Source organism: Danio rerio, chromosome 7 (genome assembly GCF_049306965.1).
Source record: "Danio rerio strain Tuebingen ecotype United States chromosome 7, GRCz12tu, whole genome shotgun sequence".
In the NCBI taxonomy this organism is placed as follows: Eukaryota; Metazoa; Chordata; class Actinopteri; order Cypriniformes; family Danionidae; genus Danio; species Danio rerio.
The window spans coordinates 21,507,259-21,526,525 of record NC_133182.1 but is presented as its reverse complement, the minus strand read 5'-3'; the positions used below and the strand labels follow the sequence as shown (position 1 = coordinate 21,526,525).

General features: G+C 35.8%; 2 protein-coding genes across 2 annotated transcripts in view; both read right to left on the bottom strand.

The window, feature by feature from the left end:
- Nucleotides 1-19,267, bottom strand: part of efnb3b (ephrin-B3b) — an 888,832-nt gene that overhangs the window by 301,376 nt on the left and 568,189 nt on the right. The window lies entirely within an intron of this gene.
- dnah2 (dynein, axonemal, heavy chain 2) overlaps nt 1-19,267 on the bottom strand; it is a 306,887-nt gene that overhangs the window by 81,443 nt on the left and 206,177 nt on the right. The window contains exons 48-56 of the mRNA XM_009303124.5: nt 19,097-19,188; nt 18,286-18,484; nt 14,875-15,099; nt 14,039-14,143; nt 10,722-10,910; nt 8,041-8,126; nt 7,830-7,960; nt 3,066-3,215; nt 730-897 (exon numbers count right to left, since the gene is read on the bottom strand). Coding sequence (XP_009301399.2) covers nt 730-897; nt 3,066-3,215; nt 7,830-7,960; nt 8,041-8,126; nt 10,722-10,910; nt 14,039-14,143; nt 14,875-15,099; nt 18,286-18,484; nt 19,097-19,188 — 1,345 coding nt within the window. The remainder of the gene's footprint in view (nt 1-729; nt 898-3,065; nt 3,216-7,829; nt 7,961-8,040; nt 8,127-10,721; nt 10,911-14,038; nt 14,144-14,874; nt 15,100-18,285; nt 18,485-19,096; nt 19,189-19,267) is intronic.

The following is a 19,267-nucleotide window of genomic DNA, read 5'->3' as shown; positions in this document are numbered from 1 at the left end:
GAGCATCTTTTTGGCCAAGGACAGAAAAAAGTAAAGACAACTAACCGATAGAGATATTTAATAAACTACTTTTAAAGAGCTCCTATTAAGGGTTTTTTAAAATGACCTTCCATGCAGTGTGTAACACAGCTCTGAGTGAATGAAAAAATCCAGCTGAGGTTTAAATCTGAAAGTGCACCTTGTTTAAAACTGTTGATTCTTTTACAAAATAGTTTACAAAATTGTCTGATTTTGTCCTTACTTTGGCCACCATCAGCTGTTCCTAAACACGTGGCGCGTTCAGTTTTTAAAATAGCTAAACTTTTTCCACTGTTGATCAATCAGTTTTAAATTTTTGACCAATTACAGGAGATTAACCACACACAAAGAAGGGGTTTGGGAACAGATGAATCAATGAAAGAATCATATGGGAGTTGTAGGGATAATTTGGTAAAAATAACTACACATTATAAGACAATGAAAGTGTTTTTTGACCTTACATGCATATCAGCCTGCTTTTAGAGACCCCCAAAACCAAAATATGACCTTTTATAATGCAAAATAGCGGCTCTTTAAAATTAAGTGATTCCAAAACTCCATGATGTTTCCAGGTTTTCCATGACTGTATAAACACTGTATATTGACACTACTGTATGTAGACCTTTGATAAAATGTAAAGTAGGTGTGGTAGCTTTGAATAAAATAATTCACTAAAGGAAGGTATAAATGTAAACAGTGTGCAGAACTCACCCTCTCTGAACTCCTGTTTGCGGTACTGTTTGGTGACCTCCACCTGGAAAACCGTAAACCTACAGATGTAAGCAGCCAGTCTGGTTAAACTCTGCCTCCCTGAGCCACCGATGCCAACCAGCAACATGTTCCCTCTGAGCTGACTGATCACTCGCACCAAACGTGTGACTGCGGGGGCAGAGAGAGGGTGCTGTTTCCATCATCATAACAATAACTGTGTGCATTTACTAGCATGAATCATGTGCGTCATTTGGTCAATGCAACATTTACAAACCCAAAGTAAAAAATATAAAAATGTCAATGCATACAAAAACACACACACACACACATCATTCATGCTGAAGCTCAAACAAACAACCGATCACAAAAGAAACTAATTGGCACAAAACTATAATTAGTTATGAACACGTACGCACATAAACATACACGTTATACTTGCTAATTTCGCAATCAATCAGCTGCGCTCAGCGGCGTGTCATTGAAGTGAGTGTTTGCAACTTCAACGAGCTGAATGTGCGACCGCTTTAATGTCACAGTGTGGTGTATGCGTGACAGGATGCATATAAAGCATTCTTATATGAGTCTTTGACAGTAAATGCCTGTATGCGGCTGAGTGACATATAGACTCGGGAACCGGCCGCCTAATTATTCTCCCTGCTGAGGGGTTTGTAATGCGATTGCGTTCTTCTTTGTGGGAACGAGAAGGGTAATTATTCATGCTGGTGGGGGATCTGAGGGCTGAAGTGCATGTGATTTGGAAGAAAGTTATATTTGAAAGAGAACTGAGGAGATCGGCCACTGAATTATAGGACTCGAGAGTGTGCATTGAATCATGGGTATTTTGATGTGGACGTAACCAAACGATGAGAGCCGTTTTATGAATATTGATGGCTGTGGCAGAACAGAACTAGTGGGATTTGTTTTCCACATAAAGTCATCATTCAAAAGTATTTTGGAAGTTGGAAATGGAAACAGCTCAGCTCAATGCACAATGGTGATAGATCATGTTACAGAATCTTTTAAATCAGTATACATGGAATATTCATTCAAAGCACCTAAAATAAATCTTCTAAAATTATGGTTAATCTACTTGTGTGTGTTTTTTAATCTATCATGAAAATAATGCTTGGTATTGTAATGTGACATCAGTATAACATGTAGAGTTCATTGTGTTTTGTAGCTCCAGATAACTGTTTTATAGGGGTGGTCCACAGTGTATTTTTAAGGCTTGGTTGTGTTTATAAAATGCAAAGCTATGTGTGTTTATGATTCAGCTAACATGAAAACGACTGTCATATTTCCTAGTTCCTTCGAAAAGCCCTCCCGCAAGAGGTTCTGATTGGTCAGCTAACATAATGTGCTGTGACTCGCGAATTGGATAGACGGCAAGACTTTGAGTCACCAGGAAAAGCGTCACACCCCTACAAGCACACACTTTTGCGCTTTGTACTGTTGTACTGTTAACGCTAGAAACTGTGCATGTAATTGATCAATATTAACAAATAAATATACTTACAGGTTATGTTTCACAATCCACAGCTTCGTCGGTTGGAGTTTTTTTAACCGAATCCGGCACTGAACTGTGAGAGATTCTGGAAGCTGTCCTTTGTCAAATGTTAGTTATATATATTTTTTTATAATTCTCTGGAACATAATTAAAATTAAACTGTAAGCACTTTTCTCTTTGTGTCATGTCCGATGGAATCTCAAATACAGAAACAGAATGAGCTCTGTGAAAATAGCAGCATTTGGATGGCATTTTAGCTTTCGCTGCTATAACATTACAGCGCCTCTGACCACGCCGCTTCGCTGCACAGGGTGTATGCATGTGGTAAATGCATGTAATCGGAATTCCTTGTGATCTCACTAGCCTGGATGTATTTTTTTTTGTAGTCCCCAAACTTAGTTTGCTATAGGCTTTGTTAAGGTAACTCTGTAAAAGCCAATCCCTTTGCATTGAACTTTGAGTGTCTTACATTCAGAGATGTTGTTTATATTTACACAGCTACATTACACATCAACTAAAGTTTAAAAAATGATATCGTAGTGGACCACCCTTTTAAGCAATATTCAATATACATCCGTAATACTGCTGTAAAAAGACTTGTCTTTGGCTATTAGAGGTTATTCATGCACTGCTGAAAGTAATTTGCTAATTCTAATAAGTTGTCTTTTCCTTTTTGATGGATGAACTGAGAAAAGAATTATGAAAACTTCTTGTACCAATTAAAAAAAAAAAGTATTTGACTGTTTGATGGAAGTTACTCCTGCACAAAGCATCATGAGGATTAGTAAAACAGTAGATACTACGTGATTCAATCTGAACAAGTTCTTACCATGATCTATAGCATCTCTAAAGAGCACCAGGCTCATGGGCACCACACCAGGCGTGAGGTTGTAGTCCTCCAGCTGGTTCTCCATATGAACCTTCAGAGCTTTAAAGTCCAGCAGGTCCTCATATATTTGTGGCTCCCTCAGGAAATCACCTACAGAGCAAAAGACACAAATAATATGGTACGTATGATGGGCTACAAGAGCCATGTAAAACATTTATCACCAATTTAAATAGTCTATTTAAAATTAATATAAATATTGTTTCATTTTAATAATAGGCACAAACACTATCATTAAAAAGTTTGGGATCATTCATTGATTTTCCTTTGGCTTAGTCCCTTATTTATCATGGGTTGCTACAGCAGAATATACTGCCAACTATTCTGGCATATGTTTTAAGAAGCACATACCCTTCCAGCCGCAATCCAGTACTAGGAAACACCCATAAACACGTAAACACACGTACTAATACACTACCGCCCATTTAGTTCATCCAACTGGACTAGTTCAAAAACCAGAGCACCCGGCGGAATCCACGTGAACACGAGAAGAACCGGCAAACTTCACACAGAAATGGCAACTGACCCAGCCAGAATTCGAACCAGTGACCTTCTTGTTTGAGGCAACAGTACTAACCACTGAGCCACCATGCTGCCAAGTTTGAGATCGGTAACATATTTAATGCTTGTAAAAAAGTCTCTTAGCCTACCAAGACTGTATCTTTTAATATTAGTAATCAGATAATAAATAATTTAAATAATAAAAAAGTATATAACTCAAGACTATTGAATTATTTGATAAAAAATACAATAAAACAGCAATATTTTGAAATGTTAATAACCTTTTTCTAACTGAATATTTGTTTAAATGTATTTTTTATTGTTTTATTAGATTTTTTTTTTCTTTGAAAAATCCTTTAATTTATCAAGGACACATTACTGATCAAAACATAGGAAAGACATATTTTTTCAAATAAACTTATTTTTTACTATTAAATGTAAAATTTATTATGGGTTCTATAAAATAATCAAAGCGGAAACAATGTTGTCAACACTGATATTAATAAGAACCATTTTAAATGAGTAAGAGACAAGACAAATTAGCTATTCTAATAATGGGCTTTTATGGTTTTTCAAAAGCTTGGGCACTATTTGATAATTGTAGTATTTTTACATTTGATGGAGGAGCTGCACGGTGGCGCAGTGGGTAGCATGTTCACGTCACAGCAAGAAGGTTCAAGCTTCAAGCTGGTTCAGTGGCGTTTTTGTGTGGAGTTTGCATGTTCTCCCCGTGTTCGTGTGGGTGTCCTCTGGGTACTCCGGTTTCCCCTACAAGTCCAAAGACATGTGGTATAGGTGAATTAGGTAGGTTAAATTGGCCGTAGTGTATGTGTGTGTGATATTTTCCAGCGATGGGTTGCAGCTGGAAGGGCATCCGCTGTGTAAAACATATGCTGGATAAGTTGGCGGTTCATTACGCTGTGGCGATCCCAAATTAATAAAGAGACTAAAAATAAAATGAATGAATGAATATCTAACGGAAAACCAATCGAAAGAGCAACTTCGTACAAGAACTTAGGTATCTGGATTGATGATAAGCTTTAACTTAATGTACACATTGCTAATACCAAACAATGATATAACTCGTAGCTGAACCATCATAGTGCGATACATCGTTTGGGAAAAGAAAGATGTAGTGACGAGTGTTTCCCAAAACTGTAGCTGCTTTTTGGCAAATCCATCGACTGAACTACGTTAGTTATAGCGTAAAACATCCATAAAGACGCTCTAAACGGGGCGGAACAAGTTCTTAAGAGAAAAAACCCATACTTTTGTGCAAATTATTTTGTTTTACACGCACACATTTTTAAAAATAGATAACATAACGTAAATTCCACTTATAATTAATACTTGACATATAACTTTTATCATGAGCCACGGGTGTGTTCACAATGGCAGGGAAGGGAACGCAATTGTCAAGATGAAGATCACTAAAACTGAACTGTAACAATACTTTTAAAGCAAATTACACGTAAGAGAGATGCCTTTGATGCTTTAATTTTAAAAAATCATTTTAAGTTTAAATGTTGGAACATTCTAAATTAATAGGCCATAGGGGAAAACTGGGAATAGAACACAACCAGAAACTACGCTTCTATCTACAGCTCTGGAGGTTTAGTTCCAAACTTACAAGTTTGCAATGCAGTTTGTGAATGTTCGTTGGAATGACAGATTTGAAAAAATGCCAAATCAACGATCTATGTTTGTAGTAACTTGTAACTTGTAACTTGCGACCTTAGTTGGCTAAGGATGGTTTTCGGAAACGCACCCCTGATTAATAAATCTAATTTTACTTTTAATGCTAAAAAGAATCTTGTAGAAGCTACTTTGTTATCTGTGCTTGATTATGGTGATATATTACACATCCATGCGGCATCTTCTATTCTAACAAGACTTGATTCTGTTTATCATGCTTCACTACATTTCAAACAAATGGAAAATTCCATACTCATCATTGCATTTTATATGGGATGACGGGCTGGACATCACTAGCTGTATGCAGAAAACAGCACTGGTTCATTTTTATCTATAAAGCTATTTTAAGTATACTTGGAGCTTATCTTTGTACTCTTTTTTTTTTGTCTTGGCTTTGGGAATAACCAGCTACGCTCTTCCAAGTGTTTGCTTTTTAATATACTTTGAGTTTGTACAGAGCTGGGTAAAACTGCATTTTCTTATTGTGCACCTTGGGCATGGAAGAATTTGCAAAAAGACTTTCTGTGAATTTAAAAGCATTATAAAGAGAGCGGTATTGAAAGCATGTGATTGTTTTTGTTGATAGGATTAATGAAATGTTATTGTTATCAGGGATGGCCAGTATTTATGATACATGTGTTTCAAATACAAAATAGGGTTTATGAAAATGGCTTAATATTTTGCATCAAAATACTTCAGTGTCCTGTATTTTTGTAATTTCAAAATACTGTAAAATACTTTGTAGGAAGTCTACAAGATGACATTATAAAAATGCGGACTCTGGATGAAGCTTGCTCAGTTATTTGCCCAAGCTTGAGGTCAGAACAGAAAATGAATTTAGATTGAAGAAGGTGGTCAATGATGGGAGTATGGAAGGAAATTATGCATCACATCATGGTGTGATGCTTCACTGGCTGTTTACATTTCCAGTAGTATAGTTAGTGAATTGGAAGTATGTCTGCCTAAAAATGTCAAAGTGGGACAATATATGAAACACTAATATTTAATAATACAGCAATTCAGTCTATACAGACTAGTCAAAAACAACTTGGGATATACGACATCATCTGTATATATATAAAGAAATTATTTCAAAAATTGATAACTCATTTTAAGTTATGAGATATCATGTTTTTATGTTGTGCATTGAAAAAATTGTGCAGCACGGGGATGCAGTGGGTAGCACAATTGCCTCACAGCAAGAAGGTCGCTGGTTTGAGCCCCTGCTGGGTCAGTTGGCATTTTTGTGTGGAGTTTGCATGTTCTCCCCATGTTGGGGTGGGTTTCCTCCGGGTGCTCCGGTTTCCCCCACAAGTCCAAAAACATGGTGATTTAGGTAAGCAAATTGTTTGTAGTGTACTGTATGTGTGTGAATGGGTGTGTATGGATGTTTCCCGGTGATGGGTTGCAGCTAGAAGGGCATCCACTGCATAAAATATGCTGGATGAGATGGCGGTTCCTTCCGCTGTGGGGACCCCAGATTAATAAAGAGACTATGCCGAAAAGAAAATGAATGAATGAATGAATGAAGGAATTTTTTTGAAATTACATATGAAAATGACTAAAACTTTTTTTTTTTTGAAATCATATACATTAACTAGGCCTATTAAAGAGATGAATTTAATAAAACTAGATAAAAAAATACAGTGAAAAAAATTCATTTAAAAATTAAACACTTCATATGTCACCCTTTTAAAATATAAGAATGTTAAGAGGTTGAGCAATCATTATACAGAGATTATATCCATTTTTCTGGCCACACAATGGATGGAAACATAATCAACAGTACTATCTAACTCATTAACTGCATTAAACGGGGCTTTCTGTATGAAATCTGCACAAAAATATACTAAATTAATAAAAAAAGAAGCAAGTAAAAAAATGTACAGATCAGGTCAAGAGTAGAGGTGAACAAGGTAGCAGAGAGTCTGCTAAAACTTGCTAGCAGACTCACAGCCTGCTAACAGAGAAGCTGTTGCTATCAAATATTGTTTACTTAATAGTTTAATAGTAAAAGGATTAATCGAATAGGCCTATTCATTAAGGTCTGCAAAAAAGGTTCATGCTTGCTTATAAAAGTAATTTGTAGTATTTTTAAAATACAAAAATACAGTATTTTATTTTAATACTTTTGTGGCTGCTGTATTTTGTAGTTTATTTTGATGCACCTACTGTAAAATTGAGGTATTTGGTGTTTTATTTTAAAATACATTTCAATGTATTTTTGCCCATCCCTGGTTGTTATGTGGTGTTTATGAATTTTAAAATTGTTTTACTGAAAAGCTGGTAAAATAAAAAAAATTAAAAAAAATTGGAATAATTCTAAATTATGCAGCGATAAAACAGTATTGCCAGTAAGAAAATTCTAATTCTTTAAAGTCTAAATGTTTTAAATATTTCACAATTCAGTTTTCACCAAGCCTTGATAAGCATAAGAAACTACACATTAAAAATCTTTAGGTCTTCCAAGATGTAAAACTAATTCACGGCATTTGTTTGTATGGTGTTTACCAAACAGAGGGGGCTGTTTGTTGGGGCAGATGGTGTGGAAGGGCACATCAAAATGAGAAGCCAGTTTTTCTGACAAAACTCCCACAAACGTCTCCATGTCTGCATGATCCACCAATCGATCGGAGAAGACCCTGAAACACAAACACAAAACCCAATTCTTATCTTCTCCAAACACGTGTGTGCGCATGTGCAGGCCTGTGTTTGTCTGTACCTGAAGCACTCATGAATCCAGAGGCGTGTGATGCTCTGTTTGGTGTCGTGGAAGTCTTTGTGCGCTCGCAACAGACCCTGGAACACCTGCATTAGAGGACATATTGAACATGCACACAAAGCCTTCTTTACTGCAATTTCATTTTATGTATAAAATATTGATTTTCTGTCTGATCAAGCTCAAAAGAGATGCACAAAATGTCCTTGCAGGCTCAAGATGCTTTCAAAGGTTGTTTTGAAAAGCCGTTACTGTCTTGTATAAGCATATGCAGTCTCAAAATAAAAGCAAAAGACTGTCTTTTTTGGACAGTTTGGTGGTATTGTGGCTAACAGGATAAGCTTTATTTAATCACTCTAGAATCAAATTATCTTTTTGGTTGGCCCCTCCCCTTGAATGCAGAGGATCCAATGGCAGTTGAGTATCAATTACAAAGGGACAACTCTGACATCTTTAGGCTTTAGCACCATGTAGAAACACTGCTATATCCAAAGCAGGTAGTTCACCGTTGCTCACCCTTTCCTGGTTCCAAACCTGTTGACTTTTTTGTTGTTGTTGTTGAACATTAAAATTATATATCTTGAAGAAAGCTGTAAACCTGTAAACATTGACTTATAGATCATTGATCATAATATTGGTTTTTCCTACTATGGAAGTCGATAGTTGCAGGTTTTTCTGCATTCTTCAAAATATCCTGTCAGACTCTCCTCATAAGCAGAGTAAATACTGAGCTTTTTCAGTTTTGGTTGAACTATCCCTTTATTTGCCACCAGCAAAGTAAATTAAATGTAAACTATTTGAATCGTAACCTTTGGCACTTGAACAGTGTTGATCCTGGATGTTTTCAATTCAATTTGTTTATTTGTATAGTGCATTTTACAATAATTCGTTTCAAAGCAGCTTCACAAACTGTGCACATTGTTGCTATACAATCAAATTTGTATCTATCTAATATCTAAATATCTTTGTTACTAATTTGTTACTATCAAATCTAAGTTTTTATATACATACATAGTTAACCTGCACTTTTATTGCATATACAGTAGGTGATGTCTATGTGTGCATATTTAATGTATTTGTGTATTTATTGTGTTGCTGGAAGTCCTTTTCATCAGTAATCTTAATGAAGGTAAAACAAGTTTGCATTTGTTTTCTGTAAACCCTTGGTTTCCTATTTAATCTTGACATTCACAATTTTTTAACATTTAAATGGCATATTTAATACCCACTTGAATGATTTCTTTCTACACATTTCTAAACATAATAGTTTTAATAACTCATTTCTAATAACTGATTTGTTTTATCTTTGCCATGATGACAGTAAATAATATTTTAGATATTTTTCAAGACACTAGTACTCACCTTAAAGTGACATTTAAAGGCTTAACTAGGTTAACTAGGCAGGTCAGGGTAATTAGGTAAGTTATTGTATAACAATGGTTTGTTCTGTAGATTATCGTAAAGATATATAGCTTAAGAGGGCTAATAATTTTGACCTTAAAATTATTTTAAAAAAATTCAAACTTCTTTGATTCTAGCCGAAATAAAACAAATAAGACTTTCTCCAGAAGAAAAAAATCATCTATGTGTACATGTTTAAAGAAGTGAATTTGTGTATTAAGTGTGTGTGTTGTCCTGGAAGTCCTTTTCATCAGTAATCATGATGAAGGTAAAACAAGCTTGCATTTGTGATCTGTAAACCCTTGGTTTCCCAATTAATCTCGACATCCACCATTTTTTTTGTTTTGTTACATTTAAATGGCATATTTAATACCCACTTGAATGATTTGGCCCTTCTGTGTACAGTTGAAGTCAAAATTATTAGCATCCCGTAGGCTTGTAGCCAGCCTAGTGAAAAAGGTGGTTCTTTTCTATCAAAAAGTGGAACTTCTTGCAGTTATTCACTTCGTTTTCTTTGTAATTATAAGGATTACATACTGCATTTTAGTGATATTTTAAACACTATTCTTTGCTGGATTGTTGTATGGTCATCATAACCACACATTTTGATGTACCAAAAACATTTCCTAAAGGTTTAGAATAAAGAAATATGAAAGCAATATTGTTTTTAAATACAGATTTATCACATTATATATCATTAAGAGTACATAGAAATCTGTTAAAATTTTTTATTGAAAAACTGTAGCCTATTGTCATTTATTAGGCAAATAACAAACTGGCCAGCACATTTAATTTTCCTCAGTCAGAATTTGCGATGGTTTTCGTCAGTAGACTATCCAAAAAATAACTTAAATGGGTTAACAATTTGGACCTAAAATGGTGTTTAAAAAATTTAAAACTGCTTTTATTCTAGCCGAAATAAAACAAATAAGACTTTCTCCAGAAGTAAAAATATTATCATACATACTGTAAAAAATTTCCTTGCTCTGTTAAACATCAATCGCAAAATATTTTAAAAAGAGAACAAAATCAAAGGGGGGGTTAATAATTCTGACTTCAACTGTAAGTTTCCAAAATGTACCAAAAACATCTTAAAACAAGGTTTTCCCGCTAACAGGTGTCATGAAAAGAAAAAGTTCGCAAACTTGTTTGTCTGGGTGTAACTAAGAGGGATGGGGGTGAGGGTTTTACTGATAATATATGTAGTGATATTATCCCTAGAGTGGGTAGATCTAAACCACAATTTGCTCTTTTAAGAGCCATTCACACATGACGTTAAGTACCTTGGAGATGTCTCTGAGGTTGAAGAGATAATGTATTTTTGCAGGCGTGGGTAAGAAGCGGGAGGTGATGGCATGGTAGAGCTCCAGGGTGGCCTGAGTCAGAATCCCCCCGATGGGCTTCACCTCCTCCTCAAACTCCTGCAGCTTCTGACTGATCATGGTCCCATAGATGCGCTTTATCTGAGACTCCTGGAGAGAATAGAAGAGGAGAGGGAATTACAGGGGCGGATAAAACAGAAGATAAATACAGCAGATAAGACAAAAGATAAAAGGTGATCGGTTAGTTTGATGGATAGGAATAGAGCAAGGTAAAATACATTAATATTAAACTATTATTCGAGAAAAGAGAGAGCTTTGTTTGAGACGTTATTAACTATATCTCTGCTTCAGGTTCAAATGGATGGTGGTGGGCAAGACTTTCAGTCAATGAATTCTGTTTCTTCTTCAAACACTGCTCTCACATGACTTCATAAAATTTAGAATATAGTGCACAAGATGTTTGGACTGCTTTTATGGTGCTTTTATGATATTTTGGCAGTGCTTTTATGTGCTTTTTGGAGCTTGACAGTCACAATCATCATCCTCTCATCTCTCATGCAGCTCCTTTTGTGTTTCACAGAAAAAAGAACAAACTACACGCGGGCGAGTAAATGATATTTCAAATTTGGGTGAGCTTTTCCTTTTATGATGCTTTAGCAAAACTGCATCCCTTTTATCTACTCCTTTATGTTTTATTAGATGTATTAAAAGCTACTTTCTAAAATTAAATGTTGAATGCAATGAATTCATAATTTAACACAACCTAAATAATGGATACAGCTCTGCTTCATTTTACAATAAAACTATTTTCACAACAGAGTGAAATAAGACAGAAATATTTCATTATTGTTGCTTCCTTATGATAATTTCCTGTTGTTTTGACATCATTTGTTAGTGTCTTTAAGCTAGTGTCAAACTGTTGGGAAGACCACTAAAACAATAACCACTAGTTTAATATAAATATATATCAAAATAAACCATCTGTAACTACTATGCACGTTAATACACAGTTTATTCCAGTGGTTCCTAGGCAAAGATATACTGAAATTTCTTATTATTACTTTTTTTCTCTCTAACACTGCAATAAAGTACAGCTGAATCCCCTAATACAGAGACTCGATTCTGACATTTGGAAATCATTTCTGTCTTATATTTGCTGTCAGAATGAAACTAAAGTTTGCATATATACTGTAACATTGACTTACAATGTTTTTGTGCTTTCATCACCAACAGTGATGTCACTATAATATTTGTTTAGTGAGATGCAATCATTCTTTTTTATCATACATTTATTTGTATACAAAAAGCCAATTAATCTTTTCTATCTTTTACACCTACACTGCAAAAAATGCTTTTCTTGCTTAGATTTTTGTCTTGTTTCTGGTCTAAATATCTAAAATGTCTTATATCAAGAAGCATTTTTTAGACATGCAAAACATATTGCCTTGTTTTGAGAAAGAATATGCCAATATTAAGTCAGTTTTTCCTTAAAACAAGCAAAATAATCTGCCAATGGGGTAAACAAATTATTCTTGTTTTTTCTTTTGATGTAAGATTATTTTGCTTACCCCATTGGCAGATTATTTTGCTTGTTTTAAGGAAAAACTGACTTAATATTGGCATAATATTTCTCAAAACAAGGCAATATGTTTTGCTTGTTTAGAAAATTCTTCTTGATTTAGGAACTTTTAGATATTTGGACTAGAAACAAGTCAAAAAATCTAAGAAAGAAAAGCATTTTTGCAGTGTAATGTTTTAATACCACTAATACTTGGAATCATATGGAATCATGTCCCGTGTAAACAGAAAAGTGCATTAGTCATATTTTTTATCATAATTCTATCCAGCCATTGGAATTATTTTGGCTTGAGACTTCTGGTCTCATGAAAAAATATTTGCTATGTTTCCTTCCAAAAATGCGAATTAATTTTATGCACAAAACTGGATTGTCGCATCAAAGATGTGCGAATATAGCAGAGCTTTCATTCAACGAGTCAAAGCGAACAAAATCGTCACTTCCTGATAATCTGGCAACAAATATCAAAAATTGAAGGCGTGAGACCCGGAGCACAGACGCTTTTGATTCTGGAGGTAATTAAAAATAGAATAACACTAATACTAAAACTGTTAAGACATTTTGGAATGACCAAAACAACATTTCAGATGTTTTACAAGGTACTCACCATGCTGGTTTGTTCATTCACACACATTTTTATCATCACATGATCTCTTATAACAACATCACAAGACCTTTTTTAAAACAAATACTAGTATTTGTTCGGTAAAAGTATTTCCATCGTAATTTATGCAAATCTTTTATTGTTAAATAAAAAGTTTATCCTACTCAGTTATGCGCAAATAACTTTACCCTACTTTTTTTATGCACATTTTCAAAATGTATGCGCATCTTGGCGTTTCCATCAATCATTTTTTTATGTGCAAATCCAAAATGTGCATAAAAATAAGTGGGTGGAAACAGATCTACTGATTTCTAGATGTTAAAAACAGCTTTATGTTGCAAACTGATCTTTTTTTATTACATTATTCTACTTTTTAATCATAGTCATTAGCTACGTTTCCTATGCTTATGCTAATTTTGCATATGCGCATATAAAAAGGTTAATGGAAATGGCAGGATGAGCATTAATTCTGAAAATGCGCATAAAAATGTATGAGCATAACTGAGTAAGATAAACTTTTTTATCAATTAAGAAACAATGCGCATAAACTATGATGGAAACACTTTTATGGCACAAAATTTCAGTATGCGCATTAAAAAAGGTCATGTGATGTTGTTATAAGAGATCATGTGATGATAAAAATGTGTGTGAATGGACAAACCAGCAGGCTGAGCACATTGTAAAACATTGAAAATGTTGTTTTGGTCATTTTAAAATGCCTTAACAGTAACTGCGTGTCAGGTTTGCCTTCTGAGGCCCAAGTCATATATTAAATAAGAAGAAGGTTCACACAGCTTCTCCTACCACAGCAAATTTCATTTTTACTGTTGATATTTGGCACCTGATCATCAGCAAGTGACAATTTTGTTTTCTTTGACTCGTTGGATGAAAATGCTGCTTTTTTCGCACGTCTTTTATGCAATAATCCAGTTTTACCCATAAAGTTAATTCGCATTTTTCAATGGAAACATAGCTTTAGACTGTTTTCTGACGTTTACTATTTCTAATTATTCTTCCCATAGGCAACTAAATCAGATGATCTAAAACAATCGCAAAAATGAGCGTACTTCCACACTTCAGAATAAGGTCAATACTTACTGTAGGGAAAGTCATGTTGATCAGGTTAAATCGGCTCTGTAGGCGTCCTGATATGTGAGTCCTCCCTCCACCAGGGGGCCCCATCGAACCCAGTAGGAAAAGGTCCTTTAAGATTACGACAAAGAGAGTGAGAAAACTAATTTTATTAGCATATGGACAATTTCACTGCATTCAAAATTGCACATTTTAATACAATAAACAAGCAAACAACAAAGCAAATTTACTCATAAGACAGCACCCGATGATCAACTACTGTATTTTTCTGTATAAAACTGCATAAGATGGACAATTTAATATCCCATAAGGCCAAGAGTTAAGATTTGTGAAGCCACTGACACTGGCAGGTCAGATAATAATGACATGATGAATGTTAAAGTATATGTCAAGATATTGTTTGATATTACCAAGCTTATATTTTTTAAAATAAGTAACAACACACACACTGGGTTTGTATGTTTTATTGGGACTTACTATAGATATAATGACTTTTCTACCGCACAGAAAGTAGATTCTCTCCTTTTTCTCTGACTCTTCCCCAAAACTCAATCATCACAAAAAACATTCTGCAGGTTTACATTTTCAATATTTAGTAGTCCACATTTGAAGTGGATCATCATCTTTTATCAAAGTTGTCCTAAAACTATTGAACTACACCCATTCTTGTCAATTTTGAAAAAAAATTTGATTGATCACATTTTTGATGAACAGTTTTCCTCATAAGGACCAAACAACTTCCCTACAAGGTAAAAAATGACCACTATTGGTAAGTTTGAGGGTATATTTGATCCCCAAAAGGTAATGAATGCCCATTACCACACACACACACACAGTCTTACCTTGATGTATTTGAGGGTCTGTTTCTGACGGTCATACCAAAAGCCGTAGTCAATCCAGAGGCGGAGCAGCTCCAGAGGTGGCTGGGAGCCGAAGTTATCCACGGCGGGCATGTTGAGATCATCCAGGAAAACCACCATCTTTTTCCCTCCCACTGGAACGTAGACACCTTTAATCCTCTTTTCCACCCGAGACTCAATGATCTCCTGCACGTTATTAGAGCTAGTCTGAAATAAACACAGAAAAAAAGGACATATGAACATAAGAACATTTGAATGTATACTCAAGGATGGTAAAATATTGGGAGTGTGACTGATGATTTAGAGTGAAAAACTGTTTATTATTATAACAAATGATGACGATGATGATGATGATGATGATGATGATGATGATGATGATGATGATGATGATGGTTAGAGATTGATGATAATGATGATGTTAGTGCTCTCAGCATGTGTTGTAATAGCTGCTAGTAATGTTGGGCAATCGAAGAAATGTCTTACTACAGATAGGAAAGTGAACTACTTACACTTCAAGTAGATCACACATGCATACATTACACACACACAGAGCCTGGAAGTGATGAAAGTAGTAAAAGCTCTATAAATAAATAAATAAATAAATAAATAAATAAATAAATAAAAGAAATACTTTTATTCAGTAAGAATGCATAAAGTTGCATTAAATACATAACTAATGCTACAAATATTTGTTTATTTATGCTATACATATTTAGCAAATGTTTAGTCTTTAAAGAACGCTGAAATGTGCATTGGCCGACAGCTAGCTCTCTGCAGCTCTCACATGGTCGCCCACTGAAGCTAGATGGGCTGTGACACCACATGGCAAAGCTTGGTTGCTGCTGGAAGTGGTGTTAGTGAGACCAGCAGGGGGCGATCAACCTGCAGTCCGTGGGGGTACTAACACCCCAGTATAGTGAAGGGGACTCTATACTGCTCAGTGAACGCCGTCTTTTGGATGATACGTTAAAACCGAGGTCCTGACTTTTTGTGGTCATTAAAAATCCCTGGATGTCCTTCAAAAAAAGAGTAGGGGTTTAGCCCCAGCATCCTGTTCAAATTTGCCCTCTATCCATCATGGCCTACTAAACACCCCCATATCATAATTGGCTTCATCATTCTGTCTCCTCTCCACCAATCAGCTGGTGTGTGGTGTGTGTTCTGGCGCAATATGGCTTCCGTCGCGTCATCCAGGATGTTGCACACTGGTGGTGGATGAGGAGATTCCTTCAAATGTGTAATGCGCTTTAGGTGTCCAGAAAAGCGCTATATAAAATCTAAGGAATTATTATTATTATTATTATTATTATTATTATTATTATTATTATTATTATTATTATTAACTCTCCGCAAAAAAAGAAAAAAAAAACGTACAAGTTGCACAATTGTTCTTAACATAGATAATAATAAGAAATGTTTCTTGAACAGCAGATCAGCGAATTATAATTTTTTTGAAGGATCCCTTAAGACTGCTAGGGAAATGATGCCTTGAATAAATTACATTTAAGCTCATCATATTTTTGATGAACTAAATTCAGTCATGGTGAATATAAGAGACTTTTAAAAACATCTTAAAGAGACAGTTCACCTAAAAACTATTCACCACCATATTATTTGATTTTCCTACTATGGATATCAATGGCTTTTGATTTTCATCTTTCTTCAAAAAATCTTCTTTTGTGTTCATCAGAAGAAAGAAACTCATAAAGGTTTATAACCATGAGGATGAGTAAACGGGGAGCAAATGTTCATTTTTGAGTGAACTATCTTTTTAAGAGGTCACAAACCTTTAAGTAGTACGCTACAAGTAATACACTGAATGAATTCTAGTTCTCTGGAGATATTTTTATTGTAATGTGTCAGTCATTTTATGCTAGTAATTTATATGGATATTTCTTTATTAAAACAAAACTGACCTACAGCTCATTTTAGGTCCTTCCTTTATTCAAGGCAAATTACAGCTCATTTACAGAAGAAACCTGTCGATGATTCATTAATGGCTCCTCTTAACATTGCATGTGTCAACGAAAATCAATGTCACTGATATTTCTCTGCTTATGCTTCACTTGTCAACACGGCAGAACTTTACACTTCTTTCACATTTGACTAATTACCCAACAACACAGTAAATGTCTGTGCCTTCATATCAGTGTTTACATCACTGGTTTACTAGTTTTCTATAAAACTGCAGGTTAACTACTATATAACTGCGGGCAGGTTAACTACACCTACCGGCCACTTTATTAGGTACACCTGTCCAATTGCTCATTAATGAAAATTTCTAATCAGAAAATCACATGGTAGCAACTCAATGCATTTAGGCATGTAGACATGTTCAAGACGATCTACTGCAGTTCCAACCGAGCATCAGAATGGAGAAGAAAGGTGATTTAGGTGACTTTGAATGTGGCATAGTTGTTTGTGCCAGACGGGCTGGTCTGAGTATTTCAGAAACTGCTGATCTACTGGGATTTTCATGCACAATCAACTCTAAGGTTTACAGAGAATGGTCCAAAAAAGATAAAATATCCAGAAAGCGGCAGTTCCGTGGGTAAAATGCTTTGTTGATGCCAGAGGTCAGAGGAGAATGGCTGGAATGGTGAGCTCTGATAGAAAGGCAACAAGACCTCAAATAACCTCTCGTTACAACTGAGGTATGCAGAAGAGCATCTCTGAACGCACAACACATCGAATCTTGAGCCGGATTGGCTACAGCAACAGAAGCCCACGCTGGGTTCCACTCCTGTCAGCTAAGAACAGGAAACTGAGGCTACAATTTGCACAGGCTCACCAAAATTGGACAAAAGAAAACTGGAAAAATGTTGCTTTGTCTGATGAGTCTCGATTTCTGCTGCAACATTCGGATGTAGCATCAGAATTTGGCGTCAACAAGATAAAAGCATGGATCCATCCTGGCTTGCATCAACAGTTCAGGTTGGTAGTGGTGGTGTAATGGTGTGGGGATGTTTTCTTGGCACACTTTGGGCCCTTTACTACCAATTGTGCATTGTGTCAGTACCTTGTTGAATCTATGCCACAAAGGATTAAGGCAGTTTAGAAGGCAAAATGGGGTCTAACCCGGTACTAATTAGGTGCACCTAATAAAGTGGCCGATGAATGTATGTTTAATGTAATAACTTTAAATGTTAAAAGCTATAAGTTACTAGTTAATTAGGTATCGTTATTAGTTACTAATAACATTTTGATAACTAATAACCCTAACTTTTCTGAATTTGATTGTAATTCAATAATGTGCACCTTGCTGAATTATTGGGAAATAAAGTTGATCTGAATTTAATTGAATGCATATTTAAATGCAAAACACTGCCAGAAAGGATTAACGTCAATAAAAAAAATAAAAAAAAACACTTCAGGCTAAAACTACTTGATCACCTGTGAGGACATGTTGACGGTGAGCGTGGCCCATGTGATGTTGTCCAGGCTCTGCAGGACACTCTGGGCCACTGACGTCTTCCCAGTCCCCACTGGACCCGTCAGGAGCACTGGATGCTGAGTGGACACCAGAGCCTTGACCAGGTAATGATAGCGCACCGTGTCCACAGTGGGGACCATGATCTTATAGAACGGAGCACTGAACAGAGACACGTGATAATTAAAAAGATGCCAGCAAGAAAAGTTGAAAAGTGGGACGGCTAAGTATGAGACACTTTTTAAAAAGAGGACAATAAATGAAGAGAAAAGGCAGAATATGGAGCATGCGAGAGAGAGAGAGAGAGGGAATAGAGTTGAGAGAGCTGAATGGATGAGAATACCGAGGAGGTGAAAAGTGCTGATTGAAAGACTGAAAATTGAAAGATGTAGCAAGACATTTCAAATGAACAGAGGGATAAAAAAAGACTCAGGTAAGGGGGAAAAAAGGAGAACCTCGGGATGAGAAAATGGACAGCTGACAAAGAGGGAGCAAAGAGAGCCAAGAGGACAAAGGACAATGAAGGGGAAAGAGCCGGACTGACATGACAAATGAGAGCAGGGGAGAGAAGAGAGAAACCAAGGAGGATGAAAAAGATGAGAAATATGAATAGACGGGGAATTCAGAAGTCTGGGAGGGAGCCAGGCAAGAGGCCTTTGACTGAACCCGCAGGCGGCTGGCAGAGACCCCTGAATAGGAGGAAGGGGGCACACACACACACACACACACACACACATACACACACACACACACACACACACACACACGTCTCACTTGGAGGCGTAGCGCCAGCCCTTGGGCAGCTTGTCCTCAAATGACGCCCACGTTTTGTTCTTGGTGTCCACGTAGTACTCGTAGATGGTGTCCTGAGGTTTAATACAAGGTGATTATTTCTACAGTAATATATTTGTTTCTGTAGGCAGAACGTCTTAAACGTTTGTTGTA